Genomic DNA, 14,602 nt, shown 5'->3' on the forward strand with positions numbered 1-14,602 from the left:
CGCTTGCATTCCTCCTAGGGGACACCTCGTCCGCAGGCAGCCAGGCTGTCGCAGTCGTCGAGTGAATGCGATGCGATGCGCGACAGGCGCTGCATTCGAGTTCCGAGTCGCCGCGTCGGCACGGCAAAGGGAGGGAATGACAAGCCTGGCTATCTCACGGCTTCACAGCTGGCTCGAGGTGAAGTGGATCTGATGTGAGAGGCGGGTGCATAAAGTGCTTAGGGCTGGCCTGCACGAGAGACCACTAGGGCACGCTATCGCCGTAGGGCGCCGAGGTCATTGGTCATGTTGGAGAAGAACCTGGAGTCTGGGCGCTCTCCGCGCGGGCCTCCATTCGGTGTGAGTGTTAGCGGGAATAGCGGGCATTGGGGGGCAATGGAGGGATTGGAGGCCACATGCAATCTCGCCAGATGCGTGCAAAAAAGTGAGTCCGTGCATTATTTCACTTGCGCTCACGTGCGCCAATTCACTTTTTGCGGGGGCCTCACAGGATCGCGAGCGGCGAGAACACGCTTTCGGCGCCCGCTGTTGTGTTCTTTAATAAACCTGCCTTGTCGCCCTCCTGCCGCTGTTCTTCATCGCGCCCCTGCCTTTCCTCACCCATCGACAACAAACCACGAACCACCATCCACCTCCGTCCACACTACTACTACTTCCACTCCTCGCGTCCATCACACCTACTACCGACCCGAACAAGAACACATACCGCTCCCGACACTGTCCTGCGGGACACCACCAGCACACCATGCCTGGACTGAGCGACCTCGCCACCACGGGCGACGTCAACCGCATTGAAGCGCCAGTCACCTTCAAGGCCTACCTCATCTGCGCTTTCGCCTCGTTCGGTGGTATCTTCTTCGGATACGACTCGGGTTACATCAACGGTGTCACCGGCTCGCAAGTCTTCATCAACCTCATCGAAACTCCCGGTACCGAAGCTCTTCGCGGCAGCTACCTGTCTCTCATCACCTCCATCCTCTCCGCCGGCACCTTCTTCGGCGCCATCATCGCTGGTGATGTCGCAGACATCATCGGACGCAAGTGGACTGTCATCGCTGGTTGCTTCATCTACATCATCGGTAAGTGGAATCGGAGGCGGCACTTCACCGTCGTAGCCATCAGAGTGTTGCGCACGCGCTGACAAGAATCTTAGGAGTCGTCATCCAGATGTGCACTGGAGTCGGTGGCGATGCCCTGGGCGTGATCGTCGCAGGTCGTCTCATCGCCGGTCTCGGTGTCGGATTCGAGTCTGCCATTGTCATCCTGTACATGTCGGAGATCTGCCCCAAGAAGGTCCGTGGAGCTCTCGTGGCTGGATACCAATTCTGCATCACCGTTGGTCTGCTCCTCGCGTCCTGTGTCAACTACGCTGTCCGCAACCGCACCGACCAGAGCGAATACCGCATTCCAATCGGCATTCAATTTGCCTGGGGTGTCATCCTTGGAGGCGGTCTCATGTTTCTGCCAGACTCTCCACGTTACTTCGTCAAGCGCGGCCGTGTTGAGCAAGCTCGCGATGCCCTTTCCCGCCTCCGTGGCCAGCCGGGCGAGAGCGAGTATGTCGAGGCTGAGCTTGCCGAGATCGTTGCCAACGAGGAATACGAGCGTTCCATCATTCCTGCAACTGGATGGGCCGGCAGCTGGGCTAACTGCTTCTCCGGATCCGTCTTCAAGTCGAACTCCAACCTGCGCAAGACCATTCTCGGTACTTCTCTGCAGATGATGCAACAGTGGACTGGCGTGAACTTCATCTTCTACTACTCGACTCCTTTCCTCGCATCGACCGGTGCCATCTCCAACACATTCCTGATCTCGCTGATCTTCACTCTGGTCAACGTGTGCTCCACACCCATCTCCTTCTACACGGTGGAGAAGTTCGGTCGTCGTCCACTCCTCATTTGGGGTGCTCTCGGCATGTTGATCTGCCAGTTCCTCGTCGCCATCATTGGTGTTACAGTCGGCTTCAACCACACCTACAACATTCCCAACCCTGACGGCGGTGACCCGCTGACCCGTGCCAACAACGTCCCTGCTGTCAACGCCCAGATTGCTTTCATCGCCATCTTCATCTTCTTCTTTGCATCGACTTGGGGCCCAGGTGCCTGGATCTTGATCGGCGAGATCTTCCCGCTGCCAATCCGCTCTCGTGGTGTTGCTCTCTCGACCGCATCCAACTGGCTCTGGAACACCATCATCGCTGTCATCACTCCATACATGGTGGCCACCGATGAGGCTGATTTGAAATCCAGCGTCTTCTTCATCTGGGGTGGGCTCTGTACATGTGCTTTCGTGTACTCCTACTTCTTGGTTCCAGAGACCAAGGGCCTGTCGCTCGAGCAGGTCGACCAGATGATGGCCGAGACCACGCCACGTACTTCGGCGGCATGGCGACCATCAACCACCTTTGCCAGCCAGATGGGTCTCAAGGAGGGTGGCATGAAGGAAGTTCTGGAGGAGACGGAGCGCAAGGGCTCCGTCTTCTAGATGACCAGTCATGCATGCATTTTCGCGTTTTTGGGCGCGCTTACGAATGGACGAAGCATTGAGCGAAACGGATGGCATACATACGCAGTGATACCCGCGGACATCATCAAGCCCAGTCGATGACTGACTGGGCCGAGTGCATAATCAGCAAGTAGATACCGTACCAGATGAAAGATGTTGATTCCATGAAAGTTGTGCCCTTTTCCAGCTTCATGTATGAGGTCCCTCCTATTCAAACGTTTTCGCCTTCTCCCCTATGACGTCCACCCGGTCCACTTCCATTTGCATTCCATTTCAACAACACCTCTCACGAGCCCTCATGCATTCGTACATATGATTGTTTAGTAATTCATTTCTCACTCCATTTCCAGTCTGTCTCCGAACGCATACCAATACCAATACCAATAACCATACCATACCGTGCAACCCCCAAAAGATTTGCCCGATCCTTGTTCCTTGGTGTGTACATAGTACATACGGAGACGGACTACGGAGACTAACGGGGAGAGGTACATGTACATCAAACATGTACTTTCAGACAATACCCTCCTAAATTCCCCCCCGGGATCTTTCTTGCTGGAAACGAAACTTTCCGCCAGGTATACAAAAAGACTTTTTTGGGGGGTTTTTGAATTGGTGGCCTCGTCGGATTTTTTTAGGTATGTCAGGTATGTCAGGTATGTATGCATTTATTAGAATCTCGTGTTAGATGTGCACACTTTGATAGAAGAAGATGAAGACATACCTTACTGTACCTACCTAGGTATATACATAGCTTTGCCGCCCCCGCCGGGATCGTCACGAATATATGCAACATTCTTTTCTTTTCGAGTCGGGTACTGAGTTTATTTTATTTTGTTTTGTATTTTGTTTTATTTTATTTTATTTTTTGTGCGATGTCATGCATAACTAGTAAGCACTAGGAAATGATCTTCCATTAAAGACTTCCTTGTCATGCTTAGTCGGAAGTAGGGCAAGATTTTTTATTTATTTTGGTTGTATGCTTCTAGGTACTATAGGGAGGGAGGGGACAGGTATGTTGTGTTACATAGGAGGTAGGCAGCGATCTGATGCCTACTACCTACTTACCTACCTACCTACTACATACAGGACCTACTTCTTTCTCATGCATGATATATAAGCGACGTATCTCTTCACGTCGAGGAGTCGCATTCTGTTTCTCTTCGTATACGTATATGTATACATACCTTACACAGCAAGGCTGAGCGAGCTCCTTTCTTTGCCCGAGGAGGCCTTGAGACCATTACTGGATTAGAAGGCGAAACCGAAGAAGAAAAGAAGAAGACAGAGAGGAAAGATGTATGAGCTGCTGGAATCCAACCTGGTTCAGGCAGCCTTTGGGGCGATTCTCGTGGGCTATGTTCTCAAATTCCTCGTCAAAGGCTATCAAGTCCGAAGACAGCGTCGTAGTCTGGTAAGTTCTCTTCTTTCTCCAGCTTTTGTTTTTTTGTTCTTTCTTTCTCATAGCGATGGTGTATACCCAATCAAAAGCTAACAGTATTCAATTTTTTCTTCTTGATTTTCTTTTTTTCAGCCAGGTCCACCAGCAACATCATGGCTTTGGGGCGATTTGAAAACTATGGGCGAAGTGGCAATGAGTCTGCCTCGCAGAGTCCATCCTCACGGTAGGTCTCGCCCGCCTCCACACGATGATGCGAAAATTTTACCACTTGCTGATATATTTCTTCGCCTTATTTTTTGGCATTTGCGAAAGTGTTTCCTACTTTTAGTAAGTGACAAAGGAGCGAGCAAGTTGAAGAGCCGAGCAAGCAAGCAAGCAGTAGCAAGAAGAAGAAGAAGAAGAAGAAGAGGGCGATGATGCTACTTCTTCTTCTTCTTTTTCTTTGTTTCTTCTGCCCTGGCTGGGTACCACCACCACCACCACACCTTATACCCGGTCGGAGACCAGTCATTTTTCTTTTCATCAAGAAGAACCGAACATCTGCTTACCAATCGAGCGTGTCTCCGCCCTCGCCTCCCCCTTTTCCAGTCCGGAAGAAGTTCAATTACACGCGCAGTTTCATGTTTTTGGACGTCTGGCCCGTAAATTCTCCCATGATTGCCATTATGGATCCGGCGATTTGTCAGTACTTCACTGTCGAACATACGACAGAGAAGGCAGACTCGCTGCCGCATTTCCTGTATGCGCTCGCGGGAAAGGATGATATGGTATCGGCGAATGGAAACGTTTGGAAAAAATGGAGGACGATGTTTAATCCTGGCAAGTTTCTTCTCTCTCTCTCTGAATTTCCACGTGAACATTACAACCGATTTTTTATTGGGGGAGGCTAACATCAAGAAAACTTATTCGAAAAAACACATTATAGGATTCAGCACCCAACATCTCCTCACCCTCGTTCCCGGCATCGTAGATGACGCATTAGTCTACGTCGAAAAACTCACCGAACACGCACACAAACAAGATCTCTTCCGACTCGAAGAAGACACCACACGCCTCACGGTCGATGTCATTGGCAAAGTAGTATTAGATGTCCGCTTCAACATGCAACGCGGAGAAGACGAGTGCATCAATGCGTTGCGCGAACAAGTGCACTACCTACCCAATGAGACACTCAATCCTTTTGCCATGTGGCATCCGTATGGAATGTACAAGCGTTGGAAGAATGATCGGATTATGAAACGATATATTGGGAAAATGCTGGATGAGCGGTTTGCGTCGAAAGAGGTGGTGAATGAAAAAAATCAGAGGAAACGTACGATTATTGATCTGGCACTCGACAGTTATATTTCTAGTGGTGGGGATGTAGAGGAGAAATTGGACTCTTCTGCAACGACTAACCTACCGCAAGTCATGGATGCTGAGTTTCGCGAAGGAGCCATTACCCAGATCAGGTCAGTAATAATCTTTTTTTTTCTTTCTTTTTTTTAAAAAAAATATACATACACTCTCTCTACCCTTCAGTGGTAGACCACCCACTAACTTTTCTCCCTACAGAGTCTGCCTCTTCGCAGGCCACGACACGACCTCATCCACCATCTGCTACGCCTACCACCTCCTCCAAAAACACCCCCAATGCCTCCAACGCATCCGCGAAGAACACGAAGCAATTCTCGGTCCCGTCTCGCAAGCCGCCGAGCGCATCAAACAAGATCCCAAAATTCTCCACAAACTCGAATACACGCTCTGCGTCATCAAAGAAGCCCTCCGACTCTTTCCCGCGGCTTCAGCGCCTCGCAAAGGCAAAAAAGGTCTCTTCCTCACGGATCCGCAAACGGGAGAGAAATTTAGTACAGAGGGTTGGATGATTTGGTTGGTGCATTATGGTTTGGGACATAGTGAAGACGTGTGGGGACCTACAGCGAAAGAATTCCGACCGGAGAGATTTCTTCCGGAAAACGCGAGTGGGATTCCCGAGGGGGCGTTTCGGTCGTTTGAGATGGGTAAGAGGGATTGTTTGGGTCAGAATTTGGCGCTGTTGGAGTCGAGGATTATTTTGGGGTTGACGTGTCGACAATTTGAATTTGATGTTGCGTTGGATGAGAAGAGTTTGAAAGATATTGGACGAGATGGGAGCTTTTATGCAAAGGATCATTCTTTTCGCCAGGGTAAGCAGGATGTGGATGGGGAGGAATTGTATCAGGTCTTGGTTGGAGCGGCGAAGCCGAGAGAGGGAATGCCTTGTAGAGCGAGGATGGTGGAGTGGAAGCCATGACTGGGGGAGGTCGGAGGATATGAGCCGGCAAAGAGAGACAGAGAGAGAGGAGTACGGTATTGAAGACAAGAAGCGCATCTCGGTGTGGATCTGATCGTGATCGATGAGAAACTGCGGTGAAGGGTGTGAAGTGCGTTCATAATAAGAGCATAGTTGCTTCTTTTTCTCCTCAGAGTTGTGCCTTCTTGCACATCTAATGACATGTTTGACATCATGCCCCCAATACCGAGCCTTCACTCTCGCTTCGTACAACTCTACCTGGCCGTCATCACCCTCGCCTTGACCTACTGGGCTTTCAACGTTCTCTGGTATACTCTCTCTGGTGGACTCATTCGACTTCCTCAAGCATCATTATGCACTGACCTTGGTGACAAAGTGGCTTGCTGTGAGACATGGCGAGTGAGAGGTTTGCCTGTGGGACCTGGATGCGAAGGTGTTTGTCATGTGGACTCTGCTTGGCCATTCTGTCAGACATTCGAGGGGAAAAACGGTGAACGCGGTATGGCGACGAGCGATCTCGACGCCCAAAGCGAGTGACAGCTGGCGACGTCGGGAAGAAAAGAGTCGGCACGCCGATGAAAGATATTTTGCAGAGGCGCATATAGACAGACTGTAGATTGATGTCTCAAGCGGCTTCAGGAATCGATGGCGACACAAGGTGATTGTTTGCCTGTTTTTATTCCTTCAGCGAGTTTTCTGCTCTGTGGCCATCATCACCAGCAAACAGTAGAGCCGAGAATGCCGATCTTGTTACATTGTTTGTTCTTTTCGTGCCACACCACGGGCCCATTCGAAGTGTTCAAATGTAGCTCGATGAGTCGATGTGCTGTACTCGACTCCAAGAACTTGCTGTACTGGTATTGCTTGGTGACACTGCAGCCTTTGTACATCCCGACCAGAAGCCCCGGAATCACTTTATGGGCGTGCTGAATCAGAACTAACGTCGCATCGCCGAGTGGCAGTGCATAAGAAGCCTGCGCCTTAATGTTTGCCACGGACTGGATCTTGATTGAGGTGTCTCTTCGGCCATCATTTTCGCGTTCCGAGAGGCATAGTATGGACTTACTTTGAGCTATTCCTGATGTTAGGTGTGCTGATGATGAGCGTGATGCTTCTTGAGCGAGGTCCCCATGATCGCTCTGTCTCGCCGTTGCCGAGTCCGTTGTGGCCGCCGTTCTGGAACGGGGATACGTTCCTGCCAATGCGAAAAGTGATATAGGAAAGGTCCTTGAACCTCTCTCTCTCCCTCTCTCCAGTGTCCTCTCACGATTAGTCGCATCAGCAGCTTCGTTACCAAGGCAGATCCTACTAAGACCTGACATACATTCCAGCATAGACACGATGTTTCTCACACCTACTCTCGCTCTCACCTTCACAGTTCTAGCAAATGCTTTGGCTATGCCGCAAGGCACATTTCCGCAGCCATTCGCCTCGAACACCTCGATCGGCTACTTCACTGGGCGGGCTTCAGCCGCAGGTTCAGATCTCGGACCAGTGCCGTCCTACACCAACTCAGATCTTGATGGATGCGGCATCAGGACGAGTACTGGCATCATCAAAGTATAGACGGTTTCGATCTTGCCTTTATGCCCGTGGCTGATTCATTCTTTGCTTCCAGACCATGTACTGCATCCCCTTGATCTGTACGTATCCTCTCAACCCGGAAGCCACTCATGGGACATCTGAGACCCTACTGACCACTAGTCAACGGTATCAGGCAGCGCGATCAGTATCGGCCAGACCTCGACCGGAAGCTGCACATTCACGCTCTTTGCCAATACCGAAACATGCGATGTGCTCGGAAGCGGAGATGCATTGGGATACAATAAGCACCAGATTGTCATCCCCAACGGAGAGGAAGAGATTTGTATTGGGACAGGTGTTCTCGATGGAGGGAGATTCGACAAGGCGAGCGGAGTGTGGGCGTGTGGTTGATGCGGAAAGAAAGGCACCTGAGCTGTAGATGTCTCCTGGTGGCAGAGTAGAGCAGGGTAGAAGTTCCTAGTCGACGAGGAGCTATGCCCATGTCAAGAGCGGAAGGAAGACGGGTGGCCAATAACACATCAGTACTGTAATACCACAAATTCACCAAATAGTTCTCACCTCCGGGAAGATGCCTAATCTAATCTATGTTCATCAACCACTCCCACCTCCCACCTCCTATCAAAAAAAAAAGATAAAAAAAAAATAAAAAAAGTAAAAAAGGTAAAAAAAGCCTCTGGTCAATGCCGAGACATGTGCTCGGCTTTGATGGTACGAGGAAATGATGATGACTCAGCCTCACACGGCTCAGTTTCAGCCTTCCACGGCCGGATATTGAAGGTTGTACAAAGTACCATGGTCTGTCTCTCTCTCTCTGCTGGCTGGGAAAGTCTTTTGATATACAGGGAGTCCCACAGAAGTCCGAGACCCGCGAGTGTCTCTCAACACGACAAGATTGAGAGATGGCACCGCGTTGTACTCTTATTATCATTGTCTGCAATGCGATGCGAGGCGACCCCTCACCTACTGACATGCCGCGCGACTCGTGAGACGCCGGGGCATACAAAGCGAAGAAGGGCCGAGTGCCCAGTTGCGGTGGCATCGGCGAAAGGCGGCCGGAAAGGGTTAGAAGGAGGTCTACTGGTCTTTTGGACGGGGACTCGGATGCGGAGGTGGTGGACTCACAGTACATTAGGAGGTGCCTTAGTGTGGAGAGAGCTTGGAGCTTCCAGGTTGTGGCATGTGCTCGAACAGCCAGTCCTCACTCTCACTCCTCAACCGTTGTGCCTCACAACGCTGGAACCAAATAGACATTTTATACACAACCTAATAAGTGATAGAACCAACGGTATTGCTGCCGTGAGAGCCCAGGCCACGAGTCTCATCATCCATACATGGCCAGCTGCTCGTCGGCTTCCATTACATAGAGCTTGTAGGCTATAGCTAGGCTGCCCAGGGCATACAATAAGAGCGTCGCCAAAGCGCACATGACAGACAGACCATCCATGTTAGCTGCCGTGTTACATCATTGTTCACTTCACTGCGCGCTTCTTCTGCAGGGATCACCATTGCATTGTGAAGGTGAGAGGAGAGGACGTTGCGGTGCCCGGCCATTCACAATTGACCATCTTGACCAGCCTCTCGGCTGCAGTACATGTACATGTACCTCTCGTCCTAGTGGGTACCGCTACCGTTCCGTCTTTGCAGCTTGCACCGACGCCATTTGCAGTGCTCTTTGCAGACCGTACCGTTGCTAGCCATTCCATCTGCTGTCCTCTGCCACCTTCCGACATCATTTGCAGAGCAACTGGAGCCATTGCTTCCTGTTGAGAGACCTTCTGGCAGCACCAGACCGGACGAATCGATCCGAAGCATTCCAAACGTACGTACGTCCCAAAGCAGCTCCCGTTCCTGGCGACTTGCCCTCCTCCTCCTCCTCCCCCTCCCGCTCCTCCTCCTCCTCCATCACCTTCTCCAGGAGAGGTGCGAGATACAATGCTCCACCCGCCAGCACATGGCATATCGTGGAGACGACGATGCCCCACCAGCAACTACCTTACCTCCTACCTTGCCCAGATCTCCAGTCCGACGCACCTGTCTTTTCCATCCAGCTGACCAGCTGCCAGAGGCCCGAACCGTCCCACTAATCCACTGCCTTTATACGACAGTTCCAGAGCACCTGCACCTTCACCTGCACCTGCCGAGCGGCACTCTTTTCGACCCTTCACCCTTCGCGTTTGACCTTTCCCAGTCCTTACCATCGCAACCCGCCAGCATCTTTGCGCATAGACACCATGGCCGAGCAACCGCGGAGAGACGTGCACAACCATGTGCTTTTCGAGGTGGCCACCGAGGTGGCTAATCGCGTCGGTGGAATTTACAGTGTGCTAAAGTCCAAGGCGCAAGTCACCACTGCAGAGTATGGCTCGAGCTACACCCTGCTTGGTCCGCTCAACCGCGCGTCGGCAGCTGTCGAGGTGGAAGAGATCGAACCCAGAGATCCGGCGATGATAGCCACGCTCAAGAGCATGAATGAGAGAGGTATCAAGACCATGTACGGGCGATGGCTCATCGACGGCGCACCGCGAGTGCTCTTGTTCGACACGGGGACTGGCTACTACAAGCTGGACGAGTGGAAAGGCGATCTGTGGTCAACAGCTGGCATCCCCAGCCCTCCCGATGACCACGAGACCAACGAGGCTATCGTGTTTGGCTACTTGATTGCCTGGTTCCTGGGCGAGGTAAGATACACCATTTCCATCTTTCGCTGACAACGTCCAAGCTGATCTTCCACAGTACGTCTTCCACGAGAAGGAGCGCGCCGTCATTGCACAATTCCACGAATGGCTCGCAGGTGTTGCACTTCCTTTGTGCAAAAAGCGGAAGATCGACGTGACGACCATCTTCACCACACATGCTACACTTCTCGGGCGATACTTGTGTGCCGGATCTGTCGACTTCTACAACAATCTACAGTACTTCGACGTTGATGCCGAGGCCGGAAAGCGTGGCATTTATCACCGGTACTGCATAGAACGCGGCGCCGCTCACGCTGCAGATGTCTTCACCACTGTCAGCCATATCACGGCTTACGAGAGCGAGCATCTGTTGAAGCGCAAGCCAGATGGCGTTCTGCCCAACGGACTGAACGTCAAAAAGTTCTCCGCTACCCACGAGTTCCAGAACTTGCACCAGACCAACAAGGACCGCATTACCGATTTCGTGCGCGGCCACTTCTACGGACACAACGACTTCGATCCCGAAAAGACCCTCTACTTCTTCACAGCAGGTCGCTATGAATACAGAAATAAGGGTGTTGATATGTTCATTGAGTCTCTTGCTCGTCTCAACCATCGCATGAAGGCTGCGGGCTCGGACATGACTGTGGTAGCATTCATGATCTTCCCAGCGCAAACCCAGTCTCTCGCAGTGGAGGCTCTGAAAGGCCAAGCGGTGGTGAAGTCACTGAAGGACACTCTTGGGCACATTGAGAAGGAGATTGGCAAGAAGCTGTTTGAAAAGTCAATTACGTGGCAGGAAGGCCAAGATCCACCGGATGAGAAGGACCTGCTCAGTGCACAGGACAAGATCATGCTGCGAAGGAGACTGTTCGCCATGAAGCGCCACACACTCCCTCCAATCGTCACACACAACTTGGTCAACGATGCCGAGGATCCCATTCTCAACCAAATGCGACGCTGCCAGCTATTCAACCACCCTTCAGACCGCGTCAAGGTCGTCTTCCACCCAGAATTCTTGAGCTCTGCGAATCCAGTACTACCAATGGACTACGATGATTTCGTACGAGGCACGCACATGGGTATCTTCAGCTCATACTACGAACCCTGGGGTTATACGCCAGCTGAATGCACTGTCATGGGAGTGCCATCGATCACCACGAACTTATCCGGCTTCGGTTGCTACATGGAGGAGCTCATTGAGAACGCTTCAGACTACGGCATATACATTGTGGACCGAAGGCTGAAGGGCATCGACGACAGTGTGAATCAGCTCACCGAGTACATGTACGAGTTCACGAGAAAGAGTCGGCGACAACGTATCAACCAGAGGAATCGAACCGAGCGACTTAGTGATTTGCTTGACTGGAAGAGAATGGGCATGGAATACGTCAAGGCGCGACAACTTGCACTCAGGCGAGCATATCCTGACAGCTTCGGCGAGGATGATGACGAAGTGGGTTTCTTCGATGGAACGGAGAGCATCAAGATTACCCGACCACTTTCTGCACCAGGCAGTCCGAGAGACCGCAGCGGCATGATGACACCCGGAGATTTTGCCTCGATCCAGGAAGGTCGTGAAGGTCTCAGCACGGAGGATTACATTGCGTGGAAGCTGCCAGAAGAGGTGAGTGCTTCGCGTATACGATGCCATGAAGACAGGCATATACTGACTGATGTGTTGTTACAGGAGGATACCGAAGATTACCCGTTCCCACTCACGCTGAAGCAGAAGAGCAAAGCTGCAGCACTCGCAGCTGCAAACGATGAAAGTGGTCATGGTATGCCAACGATTAATGGCAATGGCAATGGCGCTTGATCGCCAGTAGCGAGTCTTAGGAACTGAACATAAAAAGTTAGCTGAAGCCTCGTTCACGAACTGAGAGTTGAGCACGCATTAGCACGAGACGTACGCATGCTTCTCTGCATACCAACATCTTGAGATTGGTTCTGGTTTGCAGAGACGAGAATGGATATATGCTCTTGGGAAGAGCGTCGCATGTTGTAGCATTCGGTAGCATTTGTATCATATTTAAGCGCAATGGCTGTACTGTTCCTATCATGTCGCGAACATGCTGAGTAACTTAGGCAGATGGTCGGGTGGGACGAGTATGTAAGTACAGAAAGATCCGGTTGGCGCAGAAGTTGAAGCTGCAATCAAGCAGTTGAATACCCAGCTGGAGTGCGTGAACAGCTGACCGTACAGATCACTATACCTTACCGTACCTTACCTACCTCCTCTTGACGATATCACCTTCTCAAGTCCTTTCACGATGAATCCCGCTTGGATCTGAGAATCAATTCAAAAGCAACGGATTCGTAGTCAGTTGGATCCAGAGTACAGTACATGTCTTCACGATTTACAGTTCATGTGTAGCATCATCGTCTGGCTATGTCGTTTCGATGCGCGAAACTAAAAAATCCCAATGAGAGGAAAATCTTTTTCGGCGCGTTGTCTTTTGCTCTACGTGTCTGAAAATCAATATTTATTGCTACATCTACATACTTATAATCTTTTCACATTTATTACGACCTTCTCGACCCGGGAGCAGGCATTGGAACGACTGTATTAGAGTCAATGATGTCACCGCTCTTGTAACGGAGGATTGTGCTACCATGATATGCTGACTAAGAGCACATTGACGGGACGTGTTGGCACATTTTTGCTCCAGATACATAGCATACCTATATCATAGCGCTGATATGAGTTACGGTAAGTTCTCCATGGATCTTCATGACACGCCGCTGATGACAAGCAGACGCCCTGGTCGAAGCCGTCGTAGATGGGGGATATCTACCCGAATTCCTCCTACGGCGAGGCATTCGAAGTCAGCTACAGCAGCGTATCAACCAGATCAAGACTACGAGCCTAGCAGAAAGCTATGAGACCAAGATGAAGTATGTCGAGCTTCTACGAAGCCGACCTATAGCGATAGAGACTGCAACAGCCAATGAGCAGCACTACGAAGTCGGCACTGGCGTTTTGACTGGCATGCTTGGACCAAGAATGAAGTACAGTTCTTGTCTGTACCCGAAAGGCACCGAGACGCTTGCCCAGGCTGAGATCGCGATGCTGGAAAGCTATATTGAGAAAGCCCAGCTGAAGGACGGCATGCGGATCTTTGATCTTGGGTAGGCAGTTACCACTTTGTCCACATTGATCTGTCTAATGTCTTGTGCTAGTTGCGGCTGGGGCTCTCTATCTCTGTACCTCGCAGAGATGCTGCCAAAGTCGAAGATCACAGGCTTCTCCAACTCTCGCACTCAGAAGGAGCACATTGACGCGGAAGCCAAGCGGAAAAACCTGTCGAACCTCGAAATCGTGACGGGAGACATTGCAACCTACGACTTCTCCGGCACTCCTCTCGAAGGGCAATTCGACCGCGTTCTATCGATTGAGCTTTTCGAACACATGAAGAACTATGAATTACTCCTTGCCAAGGTCTCTACTCTCCTGAAACCAAGTGGCAAACTCTTTGTCCACATCTTCGCCAACAAGTCTTCGCCGTATGACTTTGAGTCTGGCTGGATGACCGACCACTTCTTCACCGGTGGCACAATGCCTTCGGCAGACCTGCTGCACTTCTTCCAGCGCGATCTCCGGTTAGAGAGACAGTGGTGGGTGAGCGGGAAGCATTATGCAAAGACGTGTGAGGACTGGTTGACCACGATGAACGCGAATAAAAAACAGATATGGCCACACCTCGAGGAAACGTATGGGAAGCAAGAGACGGCGAAGTGGTTCTATAGATGGCAGGTGTTTTACTTGGCATGTGCAGAGTTGTTTGCGTGGAACGGCGGAGAAGAGTGGGGAGTGTGCCATTATCTGTTCGAGAAGCCTGGGAGTCTGTAGGAGGTACCTGTCGATGAAGATGGAAAAATGCAAAGACGGTGTCTAGACCGAAGCTATTTATCCGTCAAAAGGTGGCTGTTTCAGAAACAGCTCGCCATTTGCGCCACAAATGTGTGCCTGTCCGGGGTTCATGTGTCTGTGCTTGTGCCTCATGACCCACAACAGCTCGCTCTATCTCTCCTACCTCCTACCTCCCTTGTTGCCCTGCTGATCTCTCGGCTGTAGAACTACAACACACTCCCCCTGTCCCATCATCTACCACCACCAGCTCCCATAAACCACCATCTACCAACATACAATCGCTTTGGGAAAAGAGACATCTTGGAAGCCTGCCCGTCGTTCATCCCCCT

General features: G+C 51.2%; 4 protein-coding genes across 4 annotated transcripts; all 4 read left to right on the top strand.

Annotated features, from left to right (window-relative positions):
* The first annotated feature begins 571 nt into the window (after positions 1-571).
* Positions 572-2,704, top strand: SEPMUDRAFT_149802 (general substrate transporter). Its single transcript, XM_016905777.1, has 2 exons — positions 572-1,079; positions 1,154-2,704. The coding sequence occupies exons 1-2, from the start codon at positions 746-748 to the stop codon at positions 2,482-2,484; spliced, it is 1,665 nt and encodes a 554-aa protein (XP_016760116.1). The 5' UTR covers positions 572-745; the 3' UTR covers positions 2,485-2,704.
* An 843-nt stretch (positions 2,705-3,547) lies between these two features.
* Positions 3,548-6,395, top strand: SEPMUDRAFT_149803 (cytochrome P450). The gene is made up of 6 exons (XM_016905778.1): positions 3,548-3,919; positions 4,040-4,130; positions 4,220-4,234; positions 4,496-4,726; positions 4,833-5,358; positions 5,462-6,395. The coding sequence occupies exons 1-6, from the start codon at positions 3,803-3,805 to the stop codon at positions 6,177-6,179; spliced, it is 1,698 nt and encodes a 565-aa protein (XP_016760117.1). The 5' UTR covers positions 3,548-3,802; the 3' UTR covers positions 6,180-6,395.
* A 3,049-nt stretch (positions 6,396-9,444) lies between these two features.
* SEPMUDRAFT_149804 (glycosyltransferase family 3 protein) lies at positions 9,445-12,439 on the top strand. The gene is made up of 4 exons (XM_016905779.1): positions 9,445-9,543; positions 9,788-10,402; positions 10,458-12,026; positions 12,090-12,439. Exons 2-4 carry the CDS (start codon positions 9,956-9,958, stop codon positions 12,216-12,218), a joined length of 2,145 nt encoding a protein of 714 aa, XP_016760118.1. The 5' UTR covers positions 9,445-9,543; positions 9,788-9,955; the 3' UTR covers positions 12,219-12,439.
* A 656-nt stretch (positions 12,440-13,095) lies between these two features.
* Positions 13,096-14,355, top strand: SEPMUDRAFT_149805 (S-adenosyl-L-methionine-dependent methyltransferase). The gene is made up of 3 exons (XM_016905780.1): positions 13,096-13,112; positions 13,159-13,531; positions 13,583-14,355. Exons 1-3 carry the CDS (start codon positions 13,103-13,105, stop codon positions 14,250-14,252), a joined length of 1,053 nt encoding a protein of 350 aa, XP_016760119.1. The 5' UTR covers positions 13,096-13,102; the 3' UTR covers positions 14,253-14,355.
* Positions 14,356-14,602: the final 247 nt, after the last annotated feature.

Source organism: Sphaerulina musiva (assembly GCF_000320565.1).
Source record: "Sphaerulina musiva SO2202 unplaced genomic scaffold SEPMUscaffold_6, whole genome shotgun sequence".
Classification (NCBI taxonomy): Eukaryota; Fungi; Ascomycota; class Dothideomycetes; order Mycosphaerellales; family Mycosphaerellaceae; genus Sphaerulina; species Sphaerulina musiva.